Raw genomic sequence first — 16611 nt, 5'->3', positions numbered from 1 at the left:
TGTCGACGACACCTTCCATCACTTTGCTGATGATTGAGAGTAGATGCTAATTTGCCGGATTGGATTTGTCCTGCTTTTTGTAGACAGGACATACCTGTGCGATATTTCACTTTGTCAGATAGATGCCTATGTTGTCGCTGTATTGGTACAGCTTGGTTAGAGGCGCAGCTAGTTTTGGAGTAGTCTTCAGCACTACAGCTGGGATGTTGTCGGGGCCCACACCCTTAGCAGCATCCGAGTGAGCTCAGGCATTTCTTGATGTACATAGAAACATAGAAAATAGGTGCAGGAGTAGGCCATTCGGCCCTTCGAGCCTGCACCGCCATTCAATGAGTTCATGGCTGAAAATGCAACTTCAGTGCCCCATTCCTGCTTTCTCGCCATACCCCTTGATCCCCCTAGTAGTAAGGACTACATCTAACTCCTTTTTGAATATATTTCGTGAATTGGCCTCAACTACTTTCTGTGGTAGAGAATTCCACAGGTTCACCACTCTCTGGGTGAAGAAGTTTCTCCTCATCTCTGTCCTAAATGGCTTACCCCTTATCCTGAGACTGTGACCCCTGGTTCTGGACTTCCCCAACATTGAGAACATTCTTCCTGCATCTAACCTGTCTAAACCCGTCAGAATTTTAAATGTTTCTATGAGATCCCCTCTCATTCTTCTGAACTCCAGTGAATACAAGCCCAGTTGATCATGTCTTTCTTGATATGTCAGTCCCGCCATCCCGGGAATCAGTCTGGTGAACCTTCGCTGCACTCCCTCAATAGCAAGAATGTCCTTCCTCAAGTTAGGAGACCAAAACTGTACACAATACTCCAGGTGTGGCCTCACCAAGGCCCTGTACAACTGTAGCAACACCTCCCTGCCCCTGTACTCAAATCCCCTCGCTATGAAGGCCAACATGCCATTTGCTTTCTTAACCGCCTGCTGTACCTGCATGCCAACCTTCAATGACTGATGTACCATGACACCCAGGTCTCGTTGCACCTCACCTTTTCCTAATCTGTCACCATTCAGATAATAGTCTGTCTCTCTGTTTTTACCACCAAAGTGGATAACCTCACATTTATCCACATTATACTTCATCTGCCATGCATTTGCCCACTCACCTAACCTATCCAAGTCACTCTGCAGCCTCATAGCATCCTCCTCGCAGCTCACACTGCCACCCAACTTAGTGTCATCTGCAAATTTGGAGATACTACATTTAATCCCCTTGTCTAAATCATTAATGTACAATGTAAACAGCTGGGGCCCCAGCACAGAACCTTGCGGTACCCCACTAGTCACTGCCTGCCATTCTGAAAAGTACCCATTTACTCCTACTCTTTGTCTACCAACCAGTTCTCAATCCACGTCAGCACACTACCCCAATCCCATGTGCTTTAACTTTGCACATTAATCTCTTGTGTGGGACCTTGTCGCAAGCCTTCTGAAAGTCCAAATACAGCACATCAACTGGTTCCTCCTTGTCCACTCTACTGGAAACATCCTCAATAAATTCCAGAAGATTTGTCAAGCATGATTTCCCTTTCACAAATCCATGCTGACTTGGACCTATCATGTCACCTCTTTCCAAATGTGCTGCTATGACATCCTTAATAATTGATTCCATCATTTTACCCACTACCGATGTCAGGCTGACCGGTCTATAATTCCCTGTTTTCTTTCTCTCCTCCTTTTTTTAAAAAGTGGGGTTACATTGGCTACCCTCCACTCCATAGGAACTGATCCAGAGTCTATGGAATGTTGGAAAATGACTGTCAATGCATCCGCTATTTCCAAGGCCACCTCCTTAAGTACTCTGGGATGCAGACCATTAGTCCCTGGGGATTGATCGGTCTTCAATCCCATCAATTTCCCCAACACAATTTCCCGACTAATAAGGATTTCCCTCAGTTCTTCCTTCTTACTAGACCCACTGACCCCTTTTATATCCGGAAGGTTGTTTGTGTCCTCCTTAGTGAATACCGAACCAAAGTACTTGTTCAATTGGTCTGCCATTTCTTTGTTCCCAGTTATGACTTCCCCTGATTCTGACTGCATGGGATCTACGTTTGTCTTTACTAACCTTTTTCTCTTTACATTTCTATAGAAGCTTTTGCAGTCCATTTTAATGCTCGCTGCAAGCTTCCTCTCGTACTCTATTATCCCTGCCCTAATCAAACCATTTGTCCTCCTCTGCTGAGTTCTAAATTTCTCCCAGTCCCCGGGTTCGCTGCTATTTCTGGCCAATTTGTATGCCACTTCCTTGGCTTTAATACTACCCCTGATTTCCCTTGATAGCCACGGTTGAGCCACCTTCCCTTTTTTATTTTTACGCCAGACAGGGATGTACAATTGTTGTCGTTCATCTATGCGGTCTCTAAATGTCTGCCCATCCACTGTCAACCCTTTTAGAATCATTCGCCAATCTATCCTAGCCAATTCACGCCTCATACCTTCAAAGTTAGCCTTCTTTAAGTTCTGGACCATGGTCTCTGAATTAACTGTTTCATTCTCCATCCTAATGTAGAATTCCACCATATTATGGTCACTCTTCCCCAAGGGGCCTCGCATAACGAGATTGCTAATTAATCCTCTCTCATTACACAACACCCAGTCTAAGATGACCTCCCTCCTAGTTGGTTCCTCGACATATTGGTCTAGAAAACCATCCCTTATGCACTCCAGGAAATCCTTCTCCACCGTATTGTTTCCAGTTTGGTTAGCCCAATCTATATGCATATTAAAGTCACCCATGATAACTGCTGCACCTTTATTGCATGCACCCCTAATTTCCTGTTTGATGCCCTCCCCAACATCACTACTACTGTTTGGAGGTCTGTACACAACTCCCACTAGCGTTTTCTGGCCTTTGGTATTCCGTGGCTCCACCCATACTGATTCCACATCATCCAAGCTAATGTCTTTCCTTACAATTGCATTAATTTCCTCTTTAACCAGCAATGCCACCCCGCCTCCTTTTCCTTTCTGTCTATCCTTCCTAAATCAAGTGAATTGAATTGGCTGAAGACAAGCTTCTGTGCTAGATCATCCACTTGGCACTTCTGGCTGAAAATGGTTGCAAACGCTTCAGCCTTGTCTTTTGCACTCAAGTGCTGGACTGTGCCATCATTGACGATGGGGATGTTCTTGGAGCCTCCACCTCTCTTTTTAGTTGGTTGTTTAATTGTCTACCACCACCATTCACGACTGGATGTGATAGGACTGCAGAGCTTTGATCTGATCCATTGGTTGTGGGCTTGCTTAGTTCTGTCTCTAGCATGCTGCTTCTGCCTCTAGCATGCTGCTTCTGCCTCTAGCATGCATGGAGTCCTGTGTTGTAGCTTCACCAGGCATGCCTGGTGCTGCTCTTGGAATGCTCTTCTACACTCTTCATTGAACCAGGGTTGGTTCCCTGGCTTAATGGTAATGGTAGAATGAAGGATATGCCAGGCCATGAGGTTGCAGATTGTGATGGAATACAATTCTGCTGCTGCTGATGTTGCCTCATGGATGCCCAGTTTTTAGCTGCTAGATCTGTTCTGAATCTATCCCATTTAGCATGGTGGTAGTGCCACCATGATGAAGGGTGTCCTCAGTGTGAAGATGGGACTTTGTCTCCACAAGGACTGTACAGTGGTCACACCTACCAATATCATCACGGACAGATGAATTGGTAAATTGGTGAGGGCGAGGTCAAGTAGGTTTTTCCTTTGTGTTGGTTCTCTTACCACTTGCCGCAGGCCCAGTCTAGTAGCTATGTCCTTCAGGGCTTGGTCAGTAACGCTGCTATCGAGCCACACTTGGTGATGGAACTTGAAGTCCCCCACCAGAATAAATTCTGTGCCCTTGTTACCCTTGGTGTTTCTTCCAAGTGGTGTTCAACGCTGTGCACAGTACTAGGGAGAATGGAGGTTCTTTGAGCCTCTTCAAGGTCAATTCAAGTTAAATTATCATAGAATCTTACAGCAAAGAAGGAGATCATTCAACCCACTGAACCTGTGCTAGCTCTTTGAAATGCTATATAATTAGTCCCACTCCTCCTGCTCTTTCTCCAATAGTCCTGCAGTTTTCTCCCCTTCAAGTATTTATCCAATTCCCTTTTGGAAGTTACTTCCACTACCCCAGAACATCATAACTTGCTGCGTGTAAAAAATAAAATTCTCATCTACTCTCTGGCCCTTGCCAATTACCTTAAATCTGTGGTTACCGATCCTTCTGCCAGTGGAAACAGTTTCTCCTTATTTACTATCAAAACTCTTCATAATTTTGAACACCTATTAAATCTACCCTTAACCTTCCATGTTCTAAGGAGAACAATCCCAGCTTCTTGTGTCTCCATATATTTGAGGACCCTCATCCGTGGTACCATTCCAGTAAATTTTCTCTGCACTCTCTCCAAGGCCTTGACACCGTTCCTAATGTTGTGAGTTTACTGGTATCTAATGATAGTGTTGAAATTTATATCAACGATTTAGACTTTGGAATCAAAAACACAATTTCTAAATTTGTGGATGACACCAAATTGGGGGGGGGATAGTCAATACTGAGGAGGACTGCAACAAATTACAAGAGGACATTAATAAGCTTGCAGAATGGGCATATAATTGGCAAATGAAGTTCAACACAGATAAATGTGAGGTATTACATTTTGGTAGGGAGAATAGGGAGGTCACTTATTACTTGGAGGGTGTGAGTATAGGAGGGGTAGGGGAACAAAGGGATTTCTGAGTACAAATACACAAATCCCTAAAAGTTACGGCAAGGCCATAAAAAAAGCAAACTTAAGCACTAGGGTTTATTTCTAGAGGTATAGAATTGAAAAGTAAGGAAATTATGCTAAACCTGTATCGAACCTTGGGTAGACTCGGATATAGAGGCACCGGAGAGGGTGCAGAGAAGATTTACAATGATGGTACTAGAAATGTGAAGATATATATACTTGTATCAGGAAAGGATGAACAGGCTGGGTCTCTTTTCTCTTGAAAAAAGAAGGCTGAGGGGTGACCTTTTAGAGGTCTTTAAAATTCTGAAAGGATTTGATGGAATGGGTACAGAGAGAATGTTTCCACTTGTGAGGAAGAGTTTAACTAGAGGCCATCAATATGATAGTCACCAAGAAATCCAATGGGGAATTCAGAAGAAAATTCTTTACACAAAGAATGGTGAGAATGTGGAACTCGTTACCACAGGGAGTGGTTGAAGTGAATAGTATAGATGCATTTAAGGGGAGGCTAGACAAGCATATGAGGGAGAAGGGAATAGAGGGTTATGCTGATAGATTAAGATGAGGAAAGACAGGAGGAGGCTCGAGTGGAGCATAAACACCGACATAGACTCGTTGGGCCAAATGGCCTGTTTCTGTGTTGTATATCCGATGTAATCCTATGAAAAGTTGCCTTTTTGAAGCTACATAGAAATCTTTTTGAGATGTGGCAAATGACCCATTACAATACTGACATTCAAAATGGTTTTAGATGATGGAATCATTAAGTGCCATGATATATTTGCAATCACTGCTATGTGCCTGAGTACCATTAATCCTTTCACTATTGATGGAAATATCTTTGTCCGGGGCTAGACTCTGAATAACTTCTGTGATGCTTTATACTTTTCCCAAAGAAATCTCGTCACCTTATCCTGAAAAATATTCCTAATCTATTGCTCCCGTCTGATGGCCTCTTGCTGTTTCACTGAAGTTGATCAATAACAGTAACGCCATTAAAATGCTGCTAATGATCAGGTAAAAATGAGCCTGATTTAATTTGTTTAATAAGTTGGGTGGCAGTGTGAGCTGCGAGGAGGATGCTATGAGGCTGCAGAGTGACTTGGATAGGTTAGGTGAGTGGGCAAATGCATGACAGATGAAGTATAATGTGGATAAATGTGAGGTTATCCACTTTGGTGGTAAAAACAGAGAGACAGACTATTATCTGAATGGTGACAGATTAGGAAAAGGGGAGGTGCAACGAGACCTGGGTGTCATGGTATATCAGTCATTGAAGGTTGGCATGCAGGTACAGCAGGCGGTTAAGAAAGCAAATGACATGTTGGCCTTCATAGCGAGGGGATTTGAGTACAGGGGCAGGGAGGTGTTGCTACAGTTGTACAGGGCCTTGGTGAGGCCACACCTGGAGTATTGTGTACAGTTTTGGTCTCCTAACTTGAGGAAGGACATTCTTGCTATTGAGGGAGTGCAGCGAAGATTCACCAGACTGATTCCCGGGATGGTGGGACTGACCTATCAAGAAAGACTGGATCAACTGGGCTTGTATTCACTGGAGTTCAGAAGAATGAGAGGGGACCTCATAGAAACGTTTAAAATTCTGACGGGTTTAGACAGGTTAGGTGCAGGAAGAATGTTCCCAATGTTGGGGAAGTACAGAACCAGGGGTCACAGTCTAAGGATAAGGGGTAAGCCATTTAGGACCGAGATGAGGAGAAACTTCTTCACCCAGAGAGTGGTGAACCTGTGGAATTCTCTACCACAGAAAGTAGTTGAGGCCAATTCACTAAATATATTCAAAAGGGAGTTAGATGAAGTCCTTACTACTCGGGGGATCAAGGGATATGGCGAGAAAGCAGGAAGCAGGTACTGAAGTTTCATGTTCAGCCATGAACTCATTGAATGGCGGTGCAGGCTAGAAGGGCTGAATGGCCTACTCCTGCACCTATTTTCTATGTTTCTAATACCATATTCCTTGTTTACATAACTGCAGAGAACTTTAGTCCTCATTGATTCAAGTCTCACTTTGTTCGTGTACTTATGACTTTATTTTTGTATTCTAATTGGTAGATTCATGATAAAGGTGAAAAACCATTAGTGTTTTAGAAACATAGAAACATAGAAAATAGGTGCAGGAGTAGGCCATTCAGCCCTTCTAGCCTGCACCGCCATTCAATGAGTTCATGGCTGAACATGCAACTTCAGTACCCCATTCCTGCTTTCTCGCCATACACCTTGATCCCATATCATAGGTTATATTATAGGTTATTTGTATTGATAAAGCAAGGGATTTTAATGTAAAAAATACTTGTGCATATTTCAGATGAACAGATTTTCTGTTTGAACAGTGGCGGCATAATGAATTTATTTTACAAGTTGCTCTTGTCTCCAATGTTTAAAGTATAGACGTTAAACCTTATTTTTTTCTCCTTTTTTAAAAAAAAAATGTAATGCCATCTGTGATGAGGACAGATATCTAGAAAAATTGGGTCTAGTGGTTGAATGCTTTTCTCCCAGTCTGTAACAAAGCCTGTTGTTTGAAATGTTTGACGTAGAACTGGCTGTTAATTTGATAAAAGTATTACTCTTGAGACTGCCTGTGGAAATGCGTGAGTGTGAGGAGAAAAAAATGACATTACTGATTGCATGCATTTTGTAACTTTGGTGTACCAATTTTAAATATCTATCTTCTTAGGCAGTCCCTCGGAGTTGAGGATGACTTGCTTCCACACTAAAAATGAGTTTTCATGTGACTGATGAGTCCAATGCGGGACCTACAGTCTCTGTCACAGGTGGGGCAGGTGGTTGAAGGCACGGATAGGTGGGGTGCTTGGGTTGCTGTGCGCTCCTTCCACTGTTTACACTTGGCTTCAGCTTGTTCTAGGCGTAGAGACTCGGTGTTTGGCGCCTTCCCGGATGCTTTTCCTCCACTTTGTGTGGTCTTGGCCCAGGTGTCGGTGGGGATGTTGCACGTTTTCAGGAGGCTTTGAGGGTGTCATTAAAGCGTTTCCTCTACCTGCCTTGGGCTCGCTTGCCATGTCAGAGCACGGAGTAGAGTGCTTGTTTTGGGAGTCTCGTGTCGGGCATGCAGACTACGTGGCTCATCCAACGGATTTGATCGAGCTTGGTCAGTGCTTTGATGTTGGGGATGTTGGCCTGAGCGAGATCGTTGACGTTGGTGTGCCTATCCTGCTGATGGATTTGCAGGATCTTGCGGAGGCACTGTTGGTGGTACTTCTCCAGTGCTTTGAGGTATCTGCTGTACACAGTCCATATCTCTCAGGCATATAGGAGGGCAAGTATCACTACTGCTCTGTAGACCATGAGCTTGGTGCCGGATTTGAGATCCTGGTCTTCAAAAACACTTCCTCAGGCGACCGAAGGCTGCACTGGCACACTGAAGGTGGTGGCGGACTTCGTCATCGACGAATGCCCTTGGACAGTAGGCTCCAAGGTATGGTAAATGGTCCATATTGTCCCAAGGCCTCGTCGTGGATTTCGATAACCGGGGAGCAGTGCTGTGTGGCAGGGGCAGGTTGGTAGAGGACCTTTTTCTTACAGATGTTTAGTGTAAGGCCCATGCTCTCGTACGCTTCGGTAAAGGTGTTGACGACGGCTTGGAGTTCGGCTTCCGAGTGTGCACAGACGCAGGCGGCGTCTGCATACTGTAATTCAATGACAGAGGATGGGACGACCTTGGATCTGGCCTGGAGGCGGCGGAGGTTGAGCAGTTTTCCATTTGTTCTGTAGATTAGCTCCACTCCAGCAGAGAGCTTACTGAGGATGAGATGTAGCATTGCAGCAAGGAAGATCAAGAACATGAATTGGATCCATGGTGGATCCATTGGTCAGGATCATGGCTTGCTGTCGTCGTGAAGCAGGCGAAGGATGGTGACAAACTTTTGGAGGTAGCCAAATTTGAGGAGGACGCTCCATAATCCCGTGTCGAAGGCCTTTGTGAGGTCGAAGAAGGCCACGTACAGGGGTTGGTGATGTTCCCTGCATTTCTCTTGGATTTGCCGCGTGGTGAAGAACATGTCCATTGTGCCCCTTAATGGGCGGAATCGCATTGCGACTCTGGGAGGAGTTCTTCAGCCACAGGGAGAAGGCGATTGAGGAAGATTCTTGCGAAGACATTCCCTGTGGCAGCAGGGAAATTCCTCTGTGGTTACCGCAATCGGACTTGTCACCTTGGCAGATGCAGTATAATGTGGATAAATGTGAGGTTATCCACTTTGGTGGCAAAAACATGAAGGCAGAATATTATCTGAATGACGGCAGATTAAGAAAAGGGGAGGTGCAACGAGACCTGGGTGTCATGGTACATCAGTCATTGAAAGTTGGCATGCAGGTACAGCAGGTGGTGAAGAAGGCAAATGGTATGTTGGCCTTCATAGCTAGGGGATTTGAGTATAGGAGCAGGGAAGTCTTACTGCAGTTGTACAGGGCCTTAGTGAGGCCTCACCTGGAATATTGTGTTCAGTTTTGGTCTCCTAATCTGAGGAAGGACATTCTTGTTATTGAGGGAGTGCAGCGAAGGTTCACCAGACTGATTCCCGGGATGGCAGGACTGACATATGAGGAGAGACTGGATCGACTGGGCCTGTATTCACTGGAGTTTAGAAGGATGAGAGGGGATCTCATAGAAACATATCAAATTCTGATCGGACTGGACAGGTTAGATGCAGGAAGAATGTACCCGATGTTGGGGAAGTCCAGAATCAGGGGACATAGTCTAAGGATAAGGGGTAAGTCATTTAGGACTGAGATGAGGAGAAACTTCTTCACTCAGAGTTGTTAGCCTGTGGAATTCCCTACCGCAGAGAGTCGTTGATGCCAGTTCATTGGATATATTCAAGAGGGAGTTAGATATGGCCCTTATGGCTAAAGGGATCAAGGGGTATGGAGAGAAAGCAGGAAAGGGGTACTGAGGTGAATGATCAGCCATGATCTTATTGAATGGTGGTGCAGGCTCGAAGGGCCGAATGGCCTACTCCTGCACCTATTTTCTATGTTTCTATTACCATGTCTCTGAGGTCCCCTGGCATGCTCTCCTCCTTCCACAGGAGAGAAATGAAATTGTGTATTCACGCTGAAAGTGCTTCTCTGCCATGTTTTAGTGCTTCAGCAGGGTTGACGGCTGGCCTTTTCTACCTCATGCTGGGCTGGGGTTGTGCTGAGATGGTGGCGGGTAGCATGTTGCGGGATGGAGTCGAGGACGCTCGCGTCGAAGACAGTGTCTCGGTTGAGAAGATCTTCGAAGTGTTCCTTCCAGCGAGCACTGACTGCCTCTCTGTCCTTGATAAGTACCTCTCCATTCTTGACCAGTAGTGGGGTAGGGCCTTGGGTGCTTGGGCCGTAGGTGGTCTTGACTGCGCTGAAGAATCCACACATGTTGTGGTTGTCGGCTAGTTGCTGGATCTCCTGCGCTTTCTCCACCCACCATCTGTTCTTTAGGATAAATGAATATGAAATATAGTTCACTTATTTACATCTTTAAATATCTATAAACTTCAGAAAGTATACTCAGCTGATAGTTTAAAATAAAAATTAGGATGAGAAAAAATGAGGTGAATGTTGAAAGCCAACAAGGACTTGTAACTATATCTTATCTTTGTGAGTTCCGAACTCGTAAACTTGAGGGGCTGTATGGCCGACTCCTGCTCCTATTTCTTATGTTCTTAAATCCTAGTAATTTCCGTCACAGTTTTGCTAAGCTCGCGGACCACTTTTAATTGCTACCAAAGCACAGATCCCCCACCCCACCCCACCCCATATAGCTGAAGCCCATCAACCTTTCAACTATTACTAAATACTAGGCATCTGACTCAAACTGGTACATCTCAGCTTTAAAGGTTTTAAGGGCTCAAATCCTGTACAGAGGTAAATTAATATGAAGTATAGTTCACTTATTTACAGCTTTCACAGAATTGTGGAATTCAATCCCAAAAGCACTAGTTAAATCTAAGGATACCACTTAATAAAAATGGAATTTGTTTTGTGCAGTACTAAATCCGTGGCTCAGATGCTCTCTCTGTTACTGTAAGATAGCATGACCCTCCATCTCTCCTTCTGTACCCCTAGAGGGTATCTGCAAATATTTGTGTGTTGTTTCCACACTGCCGTTCGAATACTTGAACAGAAAGTGCTGTCTTTCCTTCCTCAGCTTTGCTTCTCTTTTAATAATCATGTTCTATTTGAACTTTGCAGTTTGCAATATTTGAAATATAATTTTTGCTGTGTTTTTGTTTTAAAAAGGAGTTGAAGAAACGCAATGTTAAAAATAATGAGGTGGAAGGGATGAAGAGTAAACTTTCAAGATCTGAAGATGAAAAGTCCCTGGTAAGTCGAATGTTTTTGCTGATTACGCCTCCTTGGCCTAAAAACATTCCCAGTTTAAATTCTTTAAGGATTACTAGAGGAAAACGTTGTGTGTTACTTGCGCAGAATTACATTGAATTTTACAGCACAGAGACCGGCTGTTCGTCCAACAAGTCTAAGCCGGTGTTTATGCTCCACATGAGCCTCCTTCCATCTTCTCACCCCGCTCAACATATCCTTCTATTCCATTCTCCCTCATGTACTTATCTAGATCCCCTTAAATAAATCTACACTATATTCGCCTCAACCTCTCCGTATGGGAGAGAGTTCCACATTCTCGCCACTCTGAGTAAAGACTTTTCTTCTGAATTCCTGATGGATTTATTAGTGACCATCTTCTATTTATATCCCCTAGTTTTGGACTTGGTACACTACTAAAAATGAAGGAATGTTTTGTGTAGATCACTAGGTATCTGTTGTACGGAGAAGGAAAAGAAGTAAAGGAAGAAAGTCGTTGACTCAGCTTGACTCCGTTGGTAGTGTACACATCTCTATGTCAGATGGTCGCAGGTTCAAGCCACACTACAGATAATTTAACTTGAGTCTTCAGTACGGTGGGAGCACTGCACTGTCGCAGGTACAATCTTTCGGATGAGATGTTTAACCAAGGCCCTAGGTGGCACTATTGGAAGAGCAAGGGAGTTCTCTGACATTTCTCTCCCAGACAGCAGCACCAAACAAAACCCATTGACTGGTCGTTCATCTTGTTTGCTATTTGTGGGACCTTGCAGTGTACAAATTGGCTGCTGTGTTTGCGGACATAAATAACTGCATGCCAAAAGCAGTTAGGCTAGATGTGGGTATGAATTTGCTTGGCGTTCTGTTGAAAGGCAACTTACCAGGTTTCTGAAAGAAGAGAACATCTTTCAGTTATAGCGGATAAATTGCTATTAACTGGACTATACATTGTCTCCTTGAGAGCAGCTCGATTTGCCATTGGAAGTCAGAGTTTTCAGGATTGCATGCAGTTCTTCTGCCTCTCCTTCTGCATCGTTAGGGAGTGGTCAATATGTGGTTGCACTCTATCTGGATTGGAGGAGTCCTCTCTTCGCATGTTCATGATTTATGTTCTGCACAATAAATTTCATCATCTGCAGTCCTTTTATTAAAAAAAATTACAAAAAATGAATATAGTTTTGTGTAAATATATTTTACAAATAGGAGAGGTGAAACTTACGTTTCTTAGCAATGACTGAGGGAACGGAGTTTACATTCGCAGCTTTAGTGACCCGGAAGGTCAAATAAGATGGAGTGTAAAAATAAGAAAAGGCCGTGCATCAGTTCCACTCCTCCCACTTCACAGGAGCGATTATCAACAAAAGTTGACATCAAGCCACATATTTGAATGAGTTCATCAATTATGCCTCATCTCACTTTTCCTGTGATTTTGTTGCACATATTCAGTACCCTGTGTATTAATTGTTTTCTAATCTCTTGTCTCACAGGCCTTTATCATTTTGTACCAGTTTCCTCTGGTCCAAGTCAAATAACATGCATCCATCCACATCTCTCAGTATTTTAAATTATCCAACGATAGCCAGGTTAGCTCTGTGAGTTGGTTGTTGGGATATAAGTGACACTGGTAAGGCAGTATTCATTACTCATCTTCAGTTGCCTGAGGCTATTGAGTGTGGGACCATGTAGTTGGGGATTGGAGTGACATTTAGCCACACCAGGTGCGGGTGCCAAGTTCCCTTCTTGATGGACATCAGCGAACCCGCTGTGTTGTTCCGATAATCTGAAAGCTTTTCATTGTTTTCCAGCCCACAAATGACGAGACTTATTGAATTCAGCTTCGTGGCTTGCTATGATGGGATTTGAACTCATGGACCTCTGGCTTGCCAGTCCAGGACCCTTGCCCCTCTCCCTCCACTCACTGAAACCCTAATCCATGCCTTCATTATAGTGAGGATTTATTTCTTGACTGCCTTCCTCATCGGTGTTTCCTCCTGCCTCCTTCAGAGGCTCCAGATGAAGGAAAGCACTACAGGCTGCATTCTTTTACACTGCAGATTGTCCACTCCCATTAGCCCTTTGCTTGTCCAGCTCTATTGGCTACCTACTCATCACCCTTGAGGCATTAGTTTCGAGATCCTTGTCCTAATTTACAAATCCCTCCATGGCTTCACCCTCTCTGATATCTTCCAACCATATGCCCCAGCAAGCATCCTCTTGGTCTCTAGCTTAAAGTTTGTTCTCTGTTTTTTCTGATGAATCTTTCAGTCACTATGCTCCTGTCCTCTGTAACTCTGTCCCTAAATCAACTCCACTTTCCCTCTTCCCTTATGTTCTTTGAAAGCCGTTTTAAATACCTACCTTTACGATTTCCTCCATCTCCCCTTAATCTCTCTCGCCCCTGCTCTCTGTTCTCTTTCTCACTATAAAGCATAGTAATATTAGGCAGTCCCTCCTATCAAGGATGACCTGCTTCCACACCAAAAAGGGATGAGTTCACAGGTATTTCAATGAGGGACTTGACATTCTGGGTCCTGGACTTACATACTGAAGGGTGGAAGATGCCTGTGCGTGGATTCTTTTAACGTGGGGTAACCGTTGTACACCAGTCACCCACGCGGGCTTGACAGAGCTAGGTCTTGATCCAATGGCAAGGGTTAACCAAGACGACTGGAGACCAAGCTCTGCTGCACGGACCTAGTGCGCACGCATGCTCCTACTATCCATAGATCGCAGTGTGGGTTGGTCTATGCTGCCCCTGGGCCTTCGCCTCTCCTGAACCCCAAACCCTCGCTCCTGGGCCCTGATCAAAATGCTCCTGGGCCCCGATCTCTCTCTGCTTCTCCGCCCCGATCAAAAATGGAGCAGTCAGAAACAGGACATCAATTAATCTCCTCTTATCTTGGAGACATCAAATATCAACACTGTTATTTGAAATATCAAAATATTAAACTCCAGCCTAGTTGAAGGGTTATTAACATTAGCAGAAACAAACCGTTCAGAAGGATGTGAATAACAGCAGCCACTATGTGAGAGAAGTTCGACAAATGTTAATTTGAAAGAAAAATATCATTTTTGTTTTCAATGGTTTGTTTATAAACTGGTCTGATTCTTATTCAAATTCTATCTGAGATCTGTTGCTCAAATGTCTCGCAGTGCATGTGAGCAGGGATTGAAGCTCAATGATACCTTGATCCACTCAGGCGATGTACTATTACTGTCCCTTCCCCTAGTTTCTGCTTTAAGATGTCTGCCATATATTGAATGTTAAGGCAAGGCGTTTTGTTCTTCAAGTTATTTGGCTTTGTGCCATTGTTTAGAAGGGTTCCAGATTCATTTTGTGATGCCGATTAATGTCCATGGAAGATTATTTTATTTTGACATTAGTAAGTTGATTGTTGAGACGTTCCATGCAGAAGATGGGATTTCCTGGCGAATTTACACGGTGTTAATCCAGTTAAAGGGGTAAGGGTCTGCTTTAAATTCAGTTTTTTTTAAAATTTGAGGGGTTGTGAAAATGTTCCCGCTAGGCCACGCAGTGATGGGAAAGATCCCGTCCAGGCCGTTCTCCGGCTTCCCTGCTGTAAATACCACACACACGGGGAAATCTGAAAGAAACGGGCCGAGCAGAACAAAGCACAGCTTGCAGGGAACATTGGTTGTTAAGTTTTTATCTTTCTAAGTGTTGTGCTATAAAAGAAATGGTTGTCTCCTGATAATTCGCAGTTGTTTTTATGCTAAATAAAATTGAATAATTAAATAGTTTGAATTCCACATTGTAAATAACTCAGTCGGAATTAGATGATGCTTAAAAAAAACTGAATTATCACTTGATTTGAATGAAGTGGCTGAATTAAGAGGAGTAGCGTGTATTGATTTGGTTTTTGGAAGTAAGTACTCAACTCCATTTTGCTGATACTGAAGCTTTATATACCAAGATTGCAAAGTGCCGCAGTACAGCGAGACCTGGGGGTACGTGTGCATGAAACACAAGGATAGAATGCAGGTGCAGCAAGTGATCAGGAAGGCCAATAGTATCTTGGCCTTTATTGCAAAGGGGATGGAGTATAAAAGCAAGGAAGTCTTGCAACAACTATACAAAGTATTGGTGAAGCCACACCTGGAATACTGCGTGCAATTTTGGTTTCCATATTTACGAAAGGATATACTTACTTTGGAGGCAGAGAAGGTTCACTAGGTTGATTCTGGAGATGAGGGGGTTGACTTATGAGGAAAGGTTGAGTAGGTTGGGCCTCTACTCATTGGAATTCAGAAGAATGAGAGGTGATCTTAGCGAAACATGTAAGATTATGAGGGAGCTTGACAAGGTGGATGCAGAGAGGATGTTTCCACTGATAGGGGAGACTAGAACTAGAGGGCATAATCTTAGAATAAGGGGCCGCCTATTTAAAACAGAGATGAGGAGAAATTTCTTCTGAGGGTTGTAAATCTGGAATTTGCTGCCTCAGAAAGCTGGCACATTGAATAAATTTAAGACAGAAATAGACAGTTTCTTAAATGATAAGGGGATAAAGGATTATGGGGAGCAGGCAGGGAAGTGGAGCTGACTCATAGAAACATAGAACAACAGAAAATAGATGCAGGAGTAGGCCATTCGGCCCTTCGAGCCTGCACCGCCATTCAGTAAGATCATGGCTGATCATTACCTCAGTACCCCTTTCCTGCTTTCTCTCCATATCCCTTGATCCCTTTAGCCATAAGGGCCATATCTAACTCCCTCTTGAGTATATCCAATGAACTGGCATCAACAACTCTCTGCAGTAGAGAATTCCACAGGTTAACAACTCTCTGAGTGAAGAAGTTTCTCCACATCTCAGTCCTAAATGGCTTATCCCTTATCCTTAGACTGTGTCCCCTGGTTCTGGACTTCCCCAATATCGGGAACATTCTTCCTGCATCTAACCTGTCCAGTCCCGTCAGAATTTTATATGTTTTTATGAGATCCCTTCTCATCCTTTTAAACTCCAGTGAATACAGGCCTAGTCGATCCAGTCTCTCCTCATATGTCAGTCCTGCCATCCCGGAATCAGTCTGGTGAACCTTCGCTGCACTCCCTCAATAGCTAGATCGTCCTTCCCAGATTAGGAGACCAAAACTGAACACACTATTCCAGGTGATGCCTCACCAAGGCTCTGTACAACTGCAGTAAGACCTCCCTGCTCCTATACTCAAATCCCCTAGCTATGAAGGCCAACATATCATTTGCTGCCTTCACTGCCTGCTGTACCTGCATGCCAACTTTCAATTACTGATGAACCATGACACCCAGGTCTCGTTGCACCTCCCCTTTTCGTAATCTGCTGCCATTCAGATAACACTCTGCCCTCGTGTTTCTGCCCCCAAAGTGGATAACCTCACATTTATCCACATTATACTGCATCTGCCATGCATTTGCCCACTCACGTAACCTGTCCAAGTCACCCTGAGCCTTTTAGCGTCCTCCTCACAGCTCACACCACCACCCAGGTTAGTGTCATCTGCGAACTTGGAGATATTACACTCAATTCCTTTGTCTAAATCATTAATGTATATTGTAAAT

At 44.0% G+C, this 16611-nt stretch overlaps 1 protein-coding gene across 10 annotated transcripts in view; it reads left to right on the top strand.

Annotated features, from left to right (window-relative positions):
* LOC139263485 (centrosomal protein of 128 kDa-like) overlaps positions 1 to 16611 on the top strand; it is a 519582-nt gene that overhangs the window by 92946 nt on the left and 410025 nt on the right. For all 10 annotated transcript variants that reach the window (XM_070879630.1, XM_070879635.1, XM_070879632.1 and 7 more), the window contains one exon: positions 10974 to 11057. In XM_070879630.1, the coding sequence (XP_070735731.1) occupies positions 10974 to 11057 (84 nt within the window). The remainder of the gene's footprint in view (positions 1 to 10973; positions 11058 to 16611) is intronic.

This window comes from Pristiophorus japonicus, chromosome 4 (genome assembly GCF_044704955.1).
Source record: "Pristiophorus japonicus isolate sPriJap1 chromosome 4, sPriJap1.hap1, whole genome shotgun sequence".
NCBI lineage: Eukaryota > Metazoa > Chordata > Chondrichthyes > Pristiophoridae > Pristiophorus > Pristiophorus japonicus.
Note: the sequence above shows the minus strand (reverse complement) of the source record. Positions and strands in the feature narration are given on the sequence as shown.